The sequence below is a fragment of the Eurytemora carolleeae genome, unplaced genomic scaffold (genome assembly GCF_000591075.1).
Source record: "Eurytemora carolleeae unplaced genomic scaffold, Eaff_2.0 scaffold217, whole genome shotgun sequence".
Classification (NCBI taxonomy): domain Eukaryota; kingdom Metazoa; phylum Arthropoda; class Copepoda; order Calanoida; family Temoridae; genus Eurytemora; species Eurytemora carolleeae.
The window spans coordinates 101,431-116,165 of NW_019396108.1; the positions used below are offsets into that span (position 1 = coordinate 101,431).

The window sequence follows — 14,735 nt, forward strand, 5'->3', positions numbered from 1 at the left end:
TCCGGAGCTATAGTTCCAGTATTGGGATTAGTCCGGAGCTTGATTTTTTGGGAGCTCCATTCTCCATTCTCCGAGCCTACTTTTACAGCTCCGGGTTTAGTGGACTACCCAGTCTCCTCTCTTCTGTTGCTGGTTCAAATTTGAACCTAAACAGAAAACAGAAATTAAAATATTTGCAAATCTAAACTTGAAACAGAAAACAGAAATTAAAATATTTGCAAATATGAACCTAAACAGAAAACAGAAAATAAAATATTGCAAACAAGAACCTAAACAGAAAACAGAAATTAAAATATATGCAAATCTGAACTTTAACAGAAAACAGAAATTAAAATATTTGCAAATCTGAACTTTAACAGAAAACAGAAATTAAAATATTTGCAAATCTGAACTTAGAAAACAGAAATTAAAGTATTTGCAAATCTAAACCTAAACAGAAAACAGAAATTAAAATATTTAAAAATCTGAACCTAAACAGAAAACAGAAACAAAAGAATAAATTAAAAAACATAATTATTCTTGACAAAAAAAAACAGAAATAAGTATAAAAACAATGTTTCTCGATTAAATAAAATGAGGACCGGATTATAATATTACAAGAATATAAACAGACCAAATAATTAAAGAAGGTACATGTACAGGCTGGTCGACGAAACATTATGGTTCAGAGAAGACTTGATAATAGTTTTTGACAATTGAAATAGTTTGCGGTAACCATTTGTCCACCTACTTTTACCTATTGAGATTACCTAAATATGGTCTGCCCTTTCAGTGCATTCAAGATCACAGGAATTTCGGCAAGATTTTAATTTATTAAATAAAACTACTGCGTTTCATGGGACACAATATTTCATCAAAACTGAGAATTTAGGTGTTTAGCTTATAATCTTGAAACCAGAAATAATATTTTGTTTGCGCTTTAATTTTCACCATATTTTCGATAACTATTACAGATGTTTACAGTTCGAATTTCAAATAAAACTGTTTTCATTTAGAACTGAATAATTGTGTTCAACATCCCCAAAACAAAAATCTGGGCTAACCGACCACTGTATCTTAAAATGTATTGTTTACAGAGGCGTTTTCAGGGGACGGGGGGGCTGTGAGGGCTCAGCCCCCCCCCCAGAGGGAAATTGAAATCTATGATTTTCAGGGGTGTTTCAAGTCCCAACGGGTGCCGAATCCCCATAGGAAAAAAAATTTAAGCCCCCCCAGACAAATTTCTGTATAAACCCCTGATTGTGTTACATATGTATGTAATATGTATAGTTTATACATAGAGAATTAAGTCATGACAAAAACAAGAAAAAATAAATATTTTTTTTTATCTAAGAAATTAAAGGATAAATGAATTATTGAAAGGATGACTTAAAGTAAGGGTGAAAAAATGAAAGAATGAAAGAATGAAAAAATAGAAAGAAAGAGGTGTGAAATTAAATAATTATGTAAGCTGATGAAAGGGTTAGCTGATGAAAGGGTTTGAAAGGTGAATGAAAGAATGGAAGTTTCCTTCCTTCCAATTCTCCGACCATATTTTTTTTTCTAAATAATATTTAGTTTTAGTTGGGAAGATGAAATAAAGGAAGAATTAATAAAAGAATGCAAAAAAAAAGAATGAAAAAATGAAAGAATGAATGAAAGAAAGAAAGAAAGGAAGGAAGGAAGGATGAAAGAAAAAAAGTAGAAAATAAAGAAAGAAGGAAATAAAGAAAGAAGGAAAGAAATAAGGAAAGGAAGAATGAACTAAAGAAAGTAAGGATAAAAGAAAGGAAGGCTTAAAGGAAGGAAGGATGAAAGGATAAATGAATGAAAGGATGATGTACATATATAAGTAAGGACGGATAAAAATGAAATCATTTAAATTTTTAAATTTACCTCAATACACCCTGGTGCTTCCCACATTCCCCGGCAAAGGCGAGTAGAATACTGTTTCCTATCCTATACATTATGAACATGATTGACATGATGAACATGATTGACATGCTGAATATGATGAATATGATGAATATGATGGACGTGATGGACGTGATGAACATGAGGAACATAAAACATGATGAACAAGATGAACATGACGAACATGACGAACATGACGAACATGACGAACATGACGAACATGACGAACATGACGAACATGACGAACATGACGAACATGACGAACATGACGAACTTGACGAACATGACGAATATGACGAACATGACGAACATGACGAACATGATGAACATGATGAACATGATGAATGCATGAGGAACATTATGGACATGAACATGATGAATGAACATGAGGAACAGGATGGACGTCATAGACATGATGGACGTGCTAGTCGTGATCCATTGGATCGTGTACTTGGCAGAACTAACAATTAAAAAACTTGTAAAATGAAAATCCGATTGAATTGTATAGTGTGTTCACTGTATACAGGTGTAAGTTTAAAATAAGGCAATAACAAACATTTAGCAGATGTTTTTTTATCTGACTGTAAAGATATTTTGTAAAAAAAACTAAATCTTATGTGGATATAAATTTATCTTTAACATACTGTTCGTTTAAATTTCTCATAAAAATTTTTAATTCAATCTTTTAAAAATGATCTTTGAAGATTGTTGTGCAGAATAATAAGATCGTTGTTACCTATTTTCAAAACTATTCTCCCAAAACAATTCTTTTTCTCTAAAATTTCTGATATTTAGTTTGTGAAAAAAAAAACACCATGGCTGGTTATTTACCTGAGGAATCCGACGGGACGTCTCAAATCACTATCAAACGAGATATTCTTTATAAACTGCCCCCGGGAGTTGAACACCATGACCTTGCCGGTCTTGTTGTCCGCCACCAGAAGGTGCCCAAGATCATCCAGGAGAAGACCAAGAGGTTTCTTAAACTGACCCACTCCGTCACCGTTGTATCCATGGGAGGTTTGAGTTCTAAAAATAATTGATCTGAGCTGAAAACTATTGTGTTGGATACCCTTAATCCTGATTGCTTAATCTTGATATCCGCTATGGACCGTTTTCATTAACAAATTGAGGATATCAAACATTGACCTCGATATCTATTATACAAGAGTTTACAACTCTGAGCCGAGAACTTATAAAGAGACGGAAAAAGCTAAACTCGTTCTCTAATCGCAGGGTGATTAAGCGATCTCTCATTACTTAGATCCCAAAAATAATTAAACCAAATAAAAATATCTCAATGATCTCATTCTTAGATCCCAAAAATAATTAAACCAAATAATAAATCTCAATGATCTCATTACTTAAATCCCAAAAATAAATAACCCCAATATTAATATCTCAATGCTCTCATTCTTAGATCCCAAAAATAATTAAACCCAATATTAATATCTCAATGCTCTAATTACTTAGATCCCAAAAATAATTAAACCAAATATAAATATCTCAATGCTCTTATTACTTAGATCCCAAAAATAATTGAACCCAATATTAATATCTCAATGATCAAATCAGATTAGTTCAGAACTATTTGAGTCCTATGGATTTACCTGCAAAGAAAGAACAATTTTAAATTTTAAAGTTTTCAGCTCCTGATGAAGTTTTTCACTTCATTTATAAAAGATCATGTTCAATTCACAACAGTCACCTTCAAACCTTTATCGCAGTAACAAGATATAGTATTTTTTCTATCTCAAAAAAGTATAATTCTCACATTTCCTTCCTTGTCTTTGCAAAATAAATCCGCATATCACGTTTACAAAAAAAATTAATCAAATTAGCTTGCTGGATATCTCAACCCTTCTTGATCAGACATAGGTTTGTAGGATACAGTCAGGAATCGGAACAAAATATTAATTTTGAAAATAAACCTACTTTTCAACTCTATCAATGATATATATCCTGGAGAGACCCATGTCTGTGATATAAATCTTGTTGTTGAAATAAACCAGGTTACGCAGCTGGGGTTCAACATCAGGTCTAAATCATTTCACCTGATTTGATTTGACTCAAATTTAACCGATTGATCGATTTTTTTCACAGATTGAAATATCGATTCAGTTCAAATGTTTTGAATTGATGATGATTTGAAAGTTCGCAGAATGCCATTTTGCAGTAAAGGAAAAAGGGGTTTTTAAAGGAAGTGTTCGCGAAAAATTTAAGAGGGTATAGGCTTTGATCGCTACTAATCTTATTTCTATCAAGAACGTAGCGTCCATATAAATGCAGAAAGTTACAACATTCAACTCGGATCGTAAAAAATCAAATTAATTCCAAACAAATCATTCAGTTATTACAACCGATAGTCATCGATAATTTTTCGACGCATTCGTATTTAGTTGATATTTCATAATATTTTCTTTTTCATGATCTGAGTTACTTTTGAAAACATTTATTCCCGTTTCGAAGATTTTTGATAATGAAGACGACATTTTCATATTTTCCAGGAATGTTTGAAAATCCAGCGCCAGCGAAATAATTAAAAAAACGAAATCAAAAATATTATGAAATATTAACTATATACGAATGCGTCGAAAAATAATCCATGACTATTGTTTGTAATATCTGAATGATATTTTTTGAATTAAATTGATTTTTTTCGATTCGAATTGAATGTTGCACCTTTCTGAATTTGTAGAACGCTACGTTCTTCAGCATGAGTCGTTTTTAAAGATTTTCTCCTTATAGAAGCAACAGATGAAATAAGATTAGCAGCGATCAAAGGCGCTTATTTTCCGCGAACACTCCCTTTAAGTACCCCTCCCACCCCACAAATAAATGGGTTTGGGACAGTTTTTCAACATAAGAAAAATGAGAATTAAAAATTATTCACTAATTAAAATGTTAAGACTTGAGCAAATTTCTGCGTTACGCTTGAGAGGTATTCCGACTTAGGCTAACCAGTAAATACCATATGTATTATATATATATATTTATGAATAATCTAATAATCATAAGTTTCTCAAAGTATACAAATTTTCAGTCAATCAGAGTTTTTTACAAAATAAATAAAATACAATAATAAATATTTTTGTCCCTTGATATTTGATTTAATTAACCTGTTAGTAGCAGTGACAGAGAGTTCAACAGTATCTCCAGTTTCATATTGGTTGGTTTCAGGGTTTAGACTCAGAATACTAAAAACATTTCAGGGTTTAGAATCAGAACTGAAAATAACTCAGATAATTAAAAAGTTCGAGCTCCAGTAACAGTGTTTTATTACCTGATGTGTGGTTCCTTGTTGATCATGACGAGGGAGATGATCTCCCCAGTGTCCCCCTCCGCGAGTCCCCTGTACACCCCTTGAAAGTTCTGGTGCTCTACATACTTATGTTGTTCATCAGACATCCTGAACAGGGATAGTTAGGGACTGTAAGCGTAATTTCATATGACCCTTCGTGCAAGATGGCAATGCCCAAATTAAAACGGTTACCTTAAAAGCTTTGCCTGATCAGTTGAATCAGATATCCATGTTTTTGTATATTTAAACGGTTTATTTTCATTGGTGGTTTCTCTGCAAAGGTGACTTGCGCATTTCTTAGTTATGAGAAACAACGGAGAAAATATCTAAACTAAACCTTTGTCAAGGCAGAAAGACTACGTTATCTCCCACATTTTTGATCAGAGTAAGATTTCAAGGGTTCCATTTTTAATCGGAAATTGCCACCTATGTATGGATGTAAACTATCTAGATGCTATAACTTCGATGATAACTTTACTCAAAGTCTAATTAGAACATATCTAACTCTATCTCTTGCCAAAACTCAAGGCTCTCTATATTCTCAGCCAATACTCAAGGCTCTGTATACGTCCGTATTAATCAACGAATTCTATTGAACTACTTTATTTATAAACAGGTAAAAATGAATCTGACCGGGCTAGCCCAGCTGGGTCAACATTTTGATAATTAAGATAAATATATTACTAGCATGAATAACAAAGATAGCATTGCACATCGTTACAGAATATACTTCATGGAGTGTCACTTACTTGAAATTTATTCGTCATTTAATCTGACTAATAATTCAATTAATCGACAGGGGTGTATATTACTACAAAATTAACCCCCTCCCCCGTTAACAAGTAATTATATCGCTAAATTGCGTAAAATAACTCATTTTATAGGGGTGAAATTATATCTTTGGTAAAAAAGTATCAAAAGGAGAGAAAGAACTTGCCAGCTGCGGTACAATATTCCCTTTTTTCTCTCCAAAACTTCGAAAATCATATTAAAATAATCACCCCTGTTAATCAACTAGAATTAGAATCAAATTAAAGTCGTTCAAAGAATAACATTGTAGCTCTGACGTATTTAAGTTACAAACGTACACGAACGCGCAGTCTAAATCTTTTTTATTATTGTCAAGTCTTAAAAAATGTTCCCCTTTTGTTTTACTCTTATTAAAATAAATTTTTGGGTTTAAACTTCCTAAACGTAAAGCTTTTGGGGAAAAAATGATTTTTTAAATAAATAAATTGTTTAGAAGAATCAAAAAACAAGACAGTACTAGAGTAGAGGATATTAATAATTGAAAACATACTCTGAGGCAAGGGATTAAGTTTTTTAAATTAAATTAAACTTAATTCCTTCAATTAAAACGTTGGAGGTTAAGTTTTCAGTCGCTGTAGCTAAGAAATATTCCAAAAAGTTTTGATTTCCCGGAAAATATTTATTATTGTTTAAGAACTCAGTACTCACTTGTAGATGTAAAGTCCGCGTTTCTGGATCAGAACTACAATCTCTCCGGGTAGGGCTAGAATATGGAGAGGATTCCGGACCAACAACTCCTTGGAGTTAAGCCAACCTTGGAAATCGAGGTTCTGATCTCCGTAAACCCCAACCCTCCCGTGGTAAGGTTCAGTTATCAAGATGGCCTGGAGAAATCATTCAAAATCGGGATGTTATGAAATAATTATAAATTAAGGGGAGTATATTTTCCTAAAAATCATCCCCCTCCCCCTTTTTAAGAAATCATTTTTGTTCCCCATAAGTTATATATAGTTGCACGAAGCGCCAAAAAAAACTAGCGTTTTTTCGCTATATTGGGGAAAATAAATTATTTTTAGATAAAAAAATCAAAAAGATGTCCCATTTTTCGGAGTTTTTTCCCACAATTTATCAAAAATCTCTCTGAAAAATATCGACCCCTGCAAGTTCTAATAAATAAATACAAGTTGCCTTCCATTTTGCAATTGTGTCATTCTTTTTTATGGTCTTCTATAATTACGCTCAAACTTTCAGGCTAAATGAAATCTATCTCCTCCAAAGTAACTCTTGTCTTAAACTTGTTTTGATAAATAAATTTTTAAAAACTTAATTTTGATTGATTAGATTCCTGATGTTCTTGCTGCCATGCTAGGAAACAGGGTGCATCCAATCCATAAATCCTAAATAAAAAAAATAAAAATTTCAAGGTCCATACAATCCATCAAGCCTAAATAAAAAAATAAAAATTTCAGGGCCCATACAATCCATCAAGCCTAAATAAAAAAATAAAAATTTCAGGGCCCATACAATCCATCAAGCCTAAATAAAAAAATAAAAATTTCAAGGTCCATACAATCCATCAAGCCTAAATAATAACAATTAAGACTTTGACAAACACTATCAAGAGCAGCTTTGAGAAGCGACTGTTCTCGTTTTTTAACTTTTAATTTGTCATTTCTCAATTTACTTGGTTTTCTACAAGGCAAGTTTTTAAAATTACGACTCATTCCGAGCCAAGCACTCATAGATCTTGAAATTGCCAGGGGTAAAAATATCACCTAAATCAGTGAAGAATTAATTGCACATTTATTTATATTCTATATCCTTACCCTGGATCCCCTTTACGAATAGTATCCACTAGCTCGAGGTTCCCGGAGATAAAATTAAAACTGCTAGGCTCCTCTTCAGGTTCCCAGAGCGTCAAGTTCATCGACTTGTTCAAACTCGTCTCCCACATCTCTTCCTGGAACCTAAACGAGTCCAAAGCCTCGAGATCTTCGTCCTTATCCTCGTCCCAAATAGAATCATTATAGTCCGGAGTTCGGGGTTTTTCATATTCTGGTTCTAAGGTGGCTTCGGCAGGCGCAGTTCTATCCTTTATCCGGCGTGACACTCCTGCAATACCATCCTTCACCTTGGTGTTTCCCTCCTGGATCGAATATCTCCTGTTAGTCTCCTTGACCTGGGGAGTAGCCAACTCCTGGAATATCTGAGTTCTCACGGCGAAGTTTATCGATTTGTTTAGTCCACCACCGATATCAACCACGTCCTTAATCGGAGAATTATCCCGCGAGTTTTCACGGCTCAAACTTCTCTGCATGTCATCGACACTTCTCCGACCTGAACCGAGAGATTGGGCGAGGATAGGACTATCAGGGTCGTTCTCCTGGCGAGGAAGTTCATGCTCCAGACTTGCTAATAGATCGGAAAGCTGGGACGCAGAGGTCTCTCTCATAGTAGAAAACTGACACCGGTCCGAGACTGGAGAAAAAATTGAGTTGTTAAGGGTTTTTCCGTTCTCCGGGATCTCATCCACCACAGAGAGGCCGTGCTGTCCCAAAGGTTTAGGAGCTACAGCTAGACCTTCGGTTCCGTTGGTCGTATTTCCGTTAGTTCTAATCTTGTTTCTGGTTGTCATATCCAGACTAACTAGATCGGAGGAATCAAGGCCTCCCAATCCTATGCGATGTGAGGTTTCATCGAGAAAAGATTGACAACTCCCATTAACATTGTTTTCCATTAAAAACTTTCTTTTCCTTCCGTCCTTGATGTGCACGCCCAATATTTTTACATCAAGCTCTCCATACCCTGTACTAGTAGAGGGAAGGCTGGTCAGCGTCACTACGTGATCATTAAGAACTGTAGCTTTTCCAACACTGATGAGATCTTTCAACATTGCTGAATAGATCGGAAGCGTGCCAGACTCAGATCCATTGCTGTTCACGCAGCTGAAATTGATCTCCATCGACCTTCTTATCCAATTGTTGTTGAAGGAGTACGGAGGTTCGGTCAAGATACAAGGGTTTAGTTCCACTCCGGAGTTAAGCGCTAGACGAAACTTCTTCGGATCACAAGCCTTGCTCTTGGTATAGATTGCCTCCTCCGTTCCTAACTGGAGTAGGTGGGAGTCTACTGCTATAGAGAGTTTTATGCCTCGTTCCAGGTTGTCAATCTCCTCCATCATGTTCTTGTATTCCTCCTGGTACTCCAACAGATCATCTCTCCGGGATCCGCTTTCTTTTTCTTTCTACAAATACAATCAACGTAATTTTAAGCAATCTTAACAAGATTCAAAGATTCAAAATATGACCCTAAATAATTATTAAACTGATGGAAGTCTAAAAATAGTTGTTTTGCCAGCTATCATAATAAATTAAATCCCAGCAATTTTCTTGCTCGCCTTAATTATAGAACTCTTTGAATCTCTTTCTAAACCAAGCGGCGATTCGTTTAGCTAGGATTTCTTTTATTCACATTTTCATTTGATAAAGAAAGGGCATATATTTACAACAGATTTTAGAAGCATTGTTAATAATTTCGAAAACGGGGCGCCGGTGGGTGGGGTACCTATACCTATTAACATGGTCCATTAAGACTAAAGAAAAGGATGAAAGAAAGGTTTGCACTATGTTCCCGTATAGGCGGATTAATTTCAAAATGTTTGTGAAAACAAGAAATAAGAAAGATAAATGTTTTACATACATTTACACTTTCTCATGTCACTTTCGTTAAGAAAAATGGAGGAAGGGGGCTACTCTTTCAAATAATTATACCAAAACCAAATAAAAACTAACCTCTAGCTTTACCCTAATTTTTTTCGCCCTGGCTTCAACATCACAGGCAGAGTTGACGGTTGCAGTTCTCACTACGTTCATAGTCTCCAGGTCTTTATAGTTCAGTCTCTCAAGGATTCTACCGTACTCTCTGAACATTAAATAATGATAAAGGGACTGTTTCTATCGTACTCTCTGAACATTAAATAATCATAAAGGGACTGTTTCTACCGAACTCTCTTAACATTAAATAATGATAAAGGGACTGTTTCTACCGTACTCTCTGAACATTAAATAATCATAAAGGGACTGTTTCTACCCTACACTCTTAACATTAAAATACTGTTAAAGGGACTGTGACTACCGAACTCTCTTAACATTAAATAAAGATAAAGGGACTGTTTCTACCGAACTCTCTGAACATTAATATAATGTTAAAGGGACTGTTTCTACCGTACTCTCTAAATATTAAAATAATGATAAAGGGACTGTTTATACCGTACTCTCTAAACATTAAAATACTGTTAAAGGGACTGTCGACGTAATTTCAAGTAACCCTACGTACAATGAGCCACCTAATAGATTCCAAAACTGTGCCTTTTTTAATTCAATATCTGAGTAAAAGGCAAGATATCGGAATTTTTTTTAAATAGATTCCGTGAATTTCTGCTGTATAAATCCAGAAAATAAATCGCTTATGAAAATGATCGATTTCAGATAGAAAACTAAGATATGTATTATAAATCAGAAAAAGGTAAATAGTACTGTTGTGAATCAAGCATGCAAAAGGAAGGTTAATTGTACGGTCCCTTAAAATTGTATCAAACAGAAGACATTATTCATCTGTTAAAAGTGATCATTCACTAAGAGTGAGATTTCAACTTGTACTTTTGCCTGATTTTTTCCTCCAATATTTGACATGAAACCCCATTCTGTCAATTCTTTTTAGAAATAATACAATTTCAATTTCAATTTATTGAATACAATTCAAACATAGAATTTGAAAATAAGTAAAGTTGGTAAATGGCAATATAATTGGAAAAAAAGGAAGAAAACCGGAAATTCGTGACAATCTGAAATGTTTTTTAAAAAATTAAGAATTTTTTTCATCGTCCTTGAACTTTGTACATTTAAAAACAAAGTAGCATTTTAAAAATTTGTCCGATGTTATCGTAAAAATGATGAGTCCTAACCGAGTGCAGATTTGTTGATAAGAAATATTAAATTACTTTCTAAGGAGCAGTTTTCTCTGCTCAGCTCTCGTCTTAGAAAGTTCAATCATGTTCTCCAACTCCTCTTCGATTCTCTGCAAATAGAACAGCTTGTTAAATACCAGCTAGGGAACCCAGCTTTATCTAGAGTTTTCCCAAGTCAATCCACTCCAGCTTGGCGAAGAACATTCCAGTGGTTTCACTGAGTTCTCCAATCATAATTTGAGGTATGCAACCAAGGGGTTTATGAGTTATGATCAGACATCTAACGAGAATAAAATAATTCAGCATGGAAACTTTCTTTCATCTTTTTTTGAAAATCAAAATTTAAAGGATAGAAGGTGCCTCTAATTTTACCGGAAGTAGACGTCCCCCCAATTGTCCAGTGGAGGGGTCATCCCCCCCTTCCCCTCCCCCAATAAAAAAAAGTTCAGCAATCTTCATAACCTAAATTTTTAGGAGTATAACTATACAAACCTTCTTTTTCTGCTGTAAACTCTTGTCAAGACCGTCCAGTTCTCCCAAAAGTTCACTAAACGGCCTTCTAGTATCCATCGTAGTCTAAAAATTCACAAAATATTGAATTTCGATAAAACTTTCGATTCAAACTGTCATTGTTACAACACATTGATAACATTAACAAACAAACTTAACAAAAACGTGCAATATCGGTAACAGCCATGAGTATACAAACTGACTATACATATGTAAACAAAAACTACAGGGTGTCCCACGAAACATGACAGTATGCAGGACGACTTGAATGTCGTCTTGATTTTTGATATAATTTGCTGCGGTTATTTGTCAACCATATTTATTTTTTTGTTATTTAGGGTTAGGTTAGGTTGAGACACTTTCTGGGCCGAGCGCTGCGGCCACGGGTTAGGTTAAGTAAAGACACTTCTTGTCAGACCCATGTACAAAATTGATAGGAGGGGGGGAGGGGGGTCCAAAAATCGTTCTCTAGGAAATTACCAATACGCAAACGTACTGTGTGAGTACGCAGTTTAAAAGATAAAAACTAAATCAGACTTTGACAGCTGTTTGTTGCTAGAGTTGCTAGTTCTCTCTCTTAGTCTTGTTGCGTATACTCTTTAGATGTGTGGAAGGAAAAATGGTTTGGTTTGGTTAATCCTCTCTTCCTTCACATTCACTTACTTTACAGAATTATCCATATAAGGATGAGACTTGTACCTGGATCTTTTAAGTTTTAATGGTAATGTTACATCGTCTATACGCAACATCCCCCTCCAGACTCATACTGTAATTTAATAAATATTTTTATTGCCGTAGTTCCCCTGCACGTTAAAGGAATCGCTAACCGATCTTCACAACTTTCTTGCTCATCATCGCTTCACAAAAGGATCGGCCAAAAAAATATTTTATCAATTTAATTGGGCTAACACAAACAGTCTCTAGACTCTTTAGTCCTCAAACTAGAGAAAGATATGTACATAAATATATAATGTAACAGATTTTAATTTTTCGACAACTTATATATCATTGACCATAAAATGTTATGTATAACAATCAATCTAGTTTGCAAAATACATTTATTATTATTATATTATTATCCCCCTCCTACTACTCCTACTGAACTTCTGACCTACTAACTTTCCGACCTAATGCAATATCGGACCTACGCCAGCAGTTCATTTTTGTATTATTTGAGCGTTAGGTTAGGAATTAAGACACAATTAATTGTGGGCCGAACGTTGCGGCTAGGACAGGCTAGGGGGCCGTACACTGCTGCAGCCACAAGTCCATCTAGCAGCTGTAAAACCAAGTACGTTAGCTAGTAGGTCGGATGTGTATTATAGCGGATTTGGCAGGTCAGAAGTGGAGATCGATGCAGCGGATTTGCGTAGGTCGTAAGATACACCATCATTTTAATGCATCAAAAGGTTCAATTACCTGGACTTTACAATCTCTTAAGTAATTGAATAAAAATGATGGACACAGAACGAAATATCGATTCGATAAATCTCTAAACCAATTTGTTCAACGTAATCATATAAACTGCAATATCGTTTTCTCCTTTCTTCAAGAATAAAACCACGTCCCCTGGATTAGCATGGGAAATTTAATCACGTATTCACTTTCATTCACTTTCATATTCCCTATAATCCGATAATCAATACAGATGTTACCCACACAGGCATGAACCTTTAAATTATCACTTGAACTCGTTCAATTCAGAAAATAAACTTGTAAACGCAAAATGAAAAGAATAAAACTACATCACGTTCTTATCTTCTGGAAAAAAAATTAAATCGTTCACGTATTTTTAAGGATTTTTTTTTCAGTCTGAAATAAATCACAATTTTAGTTAATTTGCTTCTTTTTTATCTGCAGAGCTAGTCTAGGTGGAATATTACCAAACAAAACTATACCTTGTTTTAAATGTCAAATTGACAGTACTGATAAATGTCAGCCTGCAGTTCATTCAAAGGGTATAAACTTTTCAACGGACCTAGAAGAAACGAAGCTAACTGGTTTCTGACCTTTTTAATCATAATCGATTAACTGATTCTTCTGATAAATATGCCTATACTAATGCAGTTTCACATCTGAATTAGCGGTTACACCTATTATATATCAATGATGAACTACACACATTAAATTGAAGAGATTTGTTAGCCACTTGAACGACAGGTATAAAATGTATTATATGCAGATTTTTCTGTAGCTACATAGGTGTATTTTTACAGGGGAGAGAAGGGAAGTCTTTTTACACACAAAAAAACACTTATTTTACCTTGAATTTGATCTTACATTAACGGCTCTGATTCTTAAATTATGTGGAATAGGAAGACGTCTGTTTGGCTCAAGTTATTATTTTAAATAGTAATACTATTTGCTAAATAATAACTTATATAATAAACATAAGATTACTTACATGTCGTCTTCCAATTCCAAAGTTATGTTTGTCCCACTGAATACGTATACATCCTGGAAAAAAATATTTTATTTTTGTGTCCTCTTGGAACCCAAGGACATGGAACTATATAGAAATGTATGTGTAATGTGTCCTCTTGGAAACCCAGGACATGGAACTATATAGAAATGTATATGTGTCATGTGTCCTTCATTAAGTTGCAAGGACAAAATATAATAAGAAATCACTCTCCCGTCCTGGATCACTACAATGATTGAGAAAAAATAGCAATAAACCAAATTGTCACCCACTGCAGTCCTAGAACTTTAGATATAATCCTAAAAATAACCTAAACAGAGGCCCGTTTATTATTCACTCTTTGTAAAACTACGAATGATGCAGTGTCCTCTTTGAAAACAAGAACGAAATAGTAAGAAACCAATTCTGGATCATGACAATATAAATATTTTTGTCCTGTAGGAAAACAAGGACTAAATAAGATGAAAATCATATATTTTTAACCCGTTCGGAATCACTTCTGGTGTTCTGCAAGAAAACAAGGACGTAATAAAGATAAAACTGTTTTATTATTCACCAATCCTGAATAACTATTATGTGTCCTGCAGGAAAACAAGGACGTAATAAAGATAAAACTGTTTATTATTCACCAATCCTGATTTTACTATAATGTGTCCTGCAGGAAAACAAGGACGAAATAAAGATAAAACTGTTTTTTATTCACCAATCCTGATTTACTTTAATGTGTCCTGCAGGAAAACAAGGACGAAATAAAGGTAAAACTGTTATCATTCACCAATCCTGAATTACTATATGTGTCCTGCAGGAAAACAAGGACGTAATAAAGATAAAACTGTTTATTATTCACCAATCCTGAATTACTATAATGTGTCCTGCAGGAAAACAAGGACGTA

At 34.3% G+C, this 14,735-nt stretch overlaps 1 protein-coding gene across 1 annotated transcript; it reads right to left on the reverse strand.

Moving 5' to 3' along the window:
• Positions 1-43: 43 nt before the first annotated feature.
• Positions 44-11,514, reverse strand: LOC111695162 (uncharacterized). The gene is made up of 12 exons (XM_023464377.1): positions 11,403-11,514; positions 10,944-11,020; positions 9,736-9,865; positions 7,771-9,188; positions 7,290-7,341; positions 6,653-6,828; positions 5,177-5,302; positions 5,013-5,090; positions 3,829-3,933; positions 2,725-2,922; positions 1,876-1,938; positions 44-146 (listed from the first exon to the last, which is right to left on the reverse strand). Exons 1-12 carry the CDS (start codon positions 11,478-11,480, stop codon positions 83-85), a joined length of 2,565 nt encoding a protein of 854 aa, XP_023320145.1. The 5' UTR covers positions 11,481-11,514; the 3' UTR covers positions 44-82.
• Between the last annotated feature and the right edge of the window lie 3,221 nt (positions 11,515-14,735).

Excerpts from the sequence above, each read along its gene's own strand:
- LOC111695162 (XM_023464377.1), bottom strand. The coding sequence starts at position 11,480 with ATGGATACTAGAAGGCCGTTTAGTGAACTTTTGGGAGAACTGGACGGT. Across the intron at positions 6,829-7,289 it reads CATGGCAGCAAGAACATCAG|GCCATCTTGATAACTGAACC; the intron begins GAATCTAATCAA and ends TGATTTCTCCAG. Across the intron at positions 3,934-5,012 it reads TCTGTCACTGCTACTAACAG|ACCTGATGTTGAACCCCAGC; the intron begins GTTAATTAAATC and ends GAAATGATTTAG.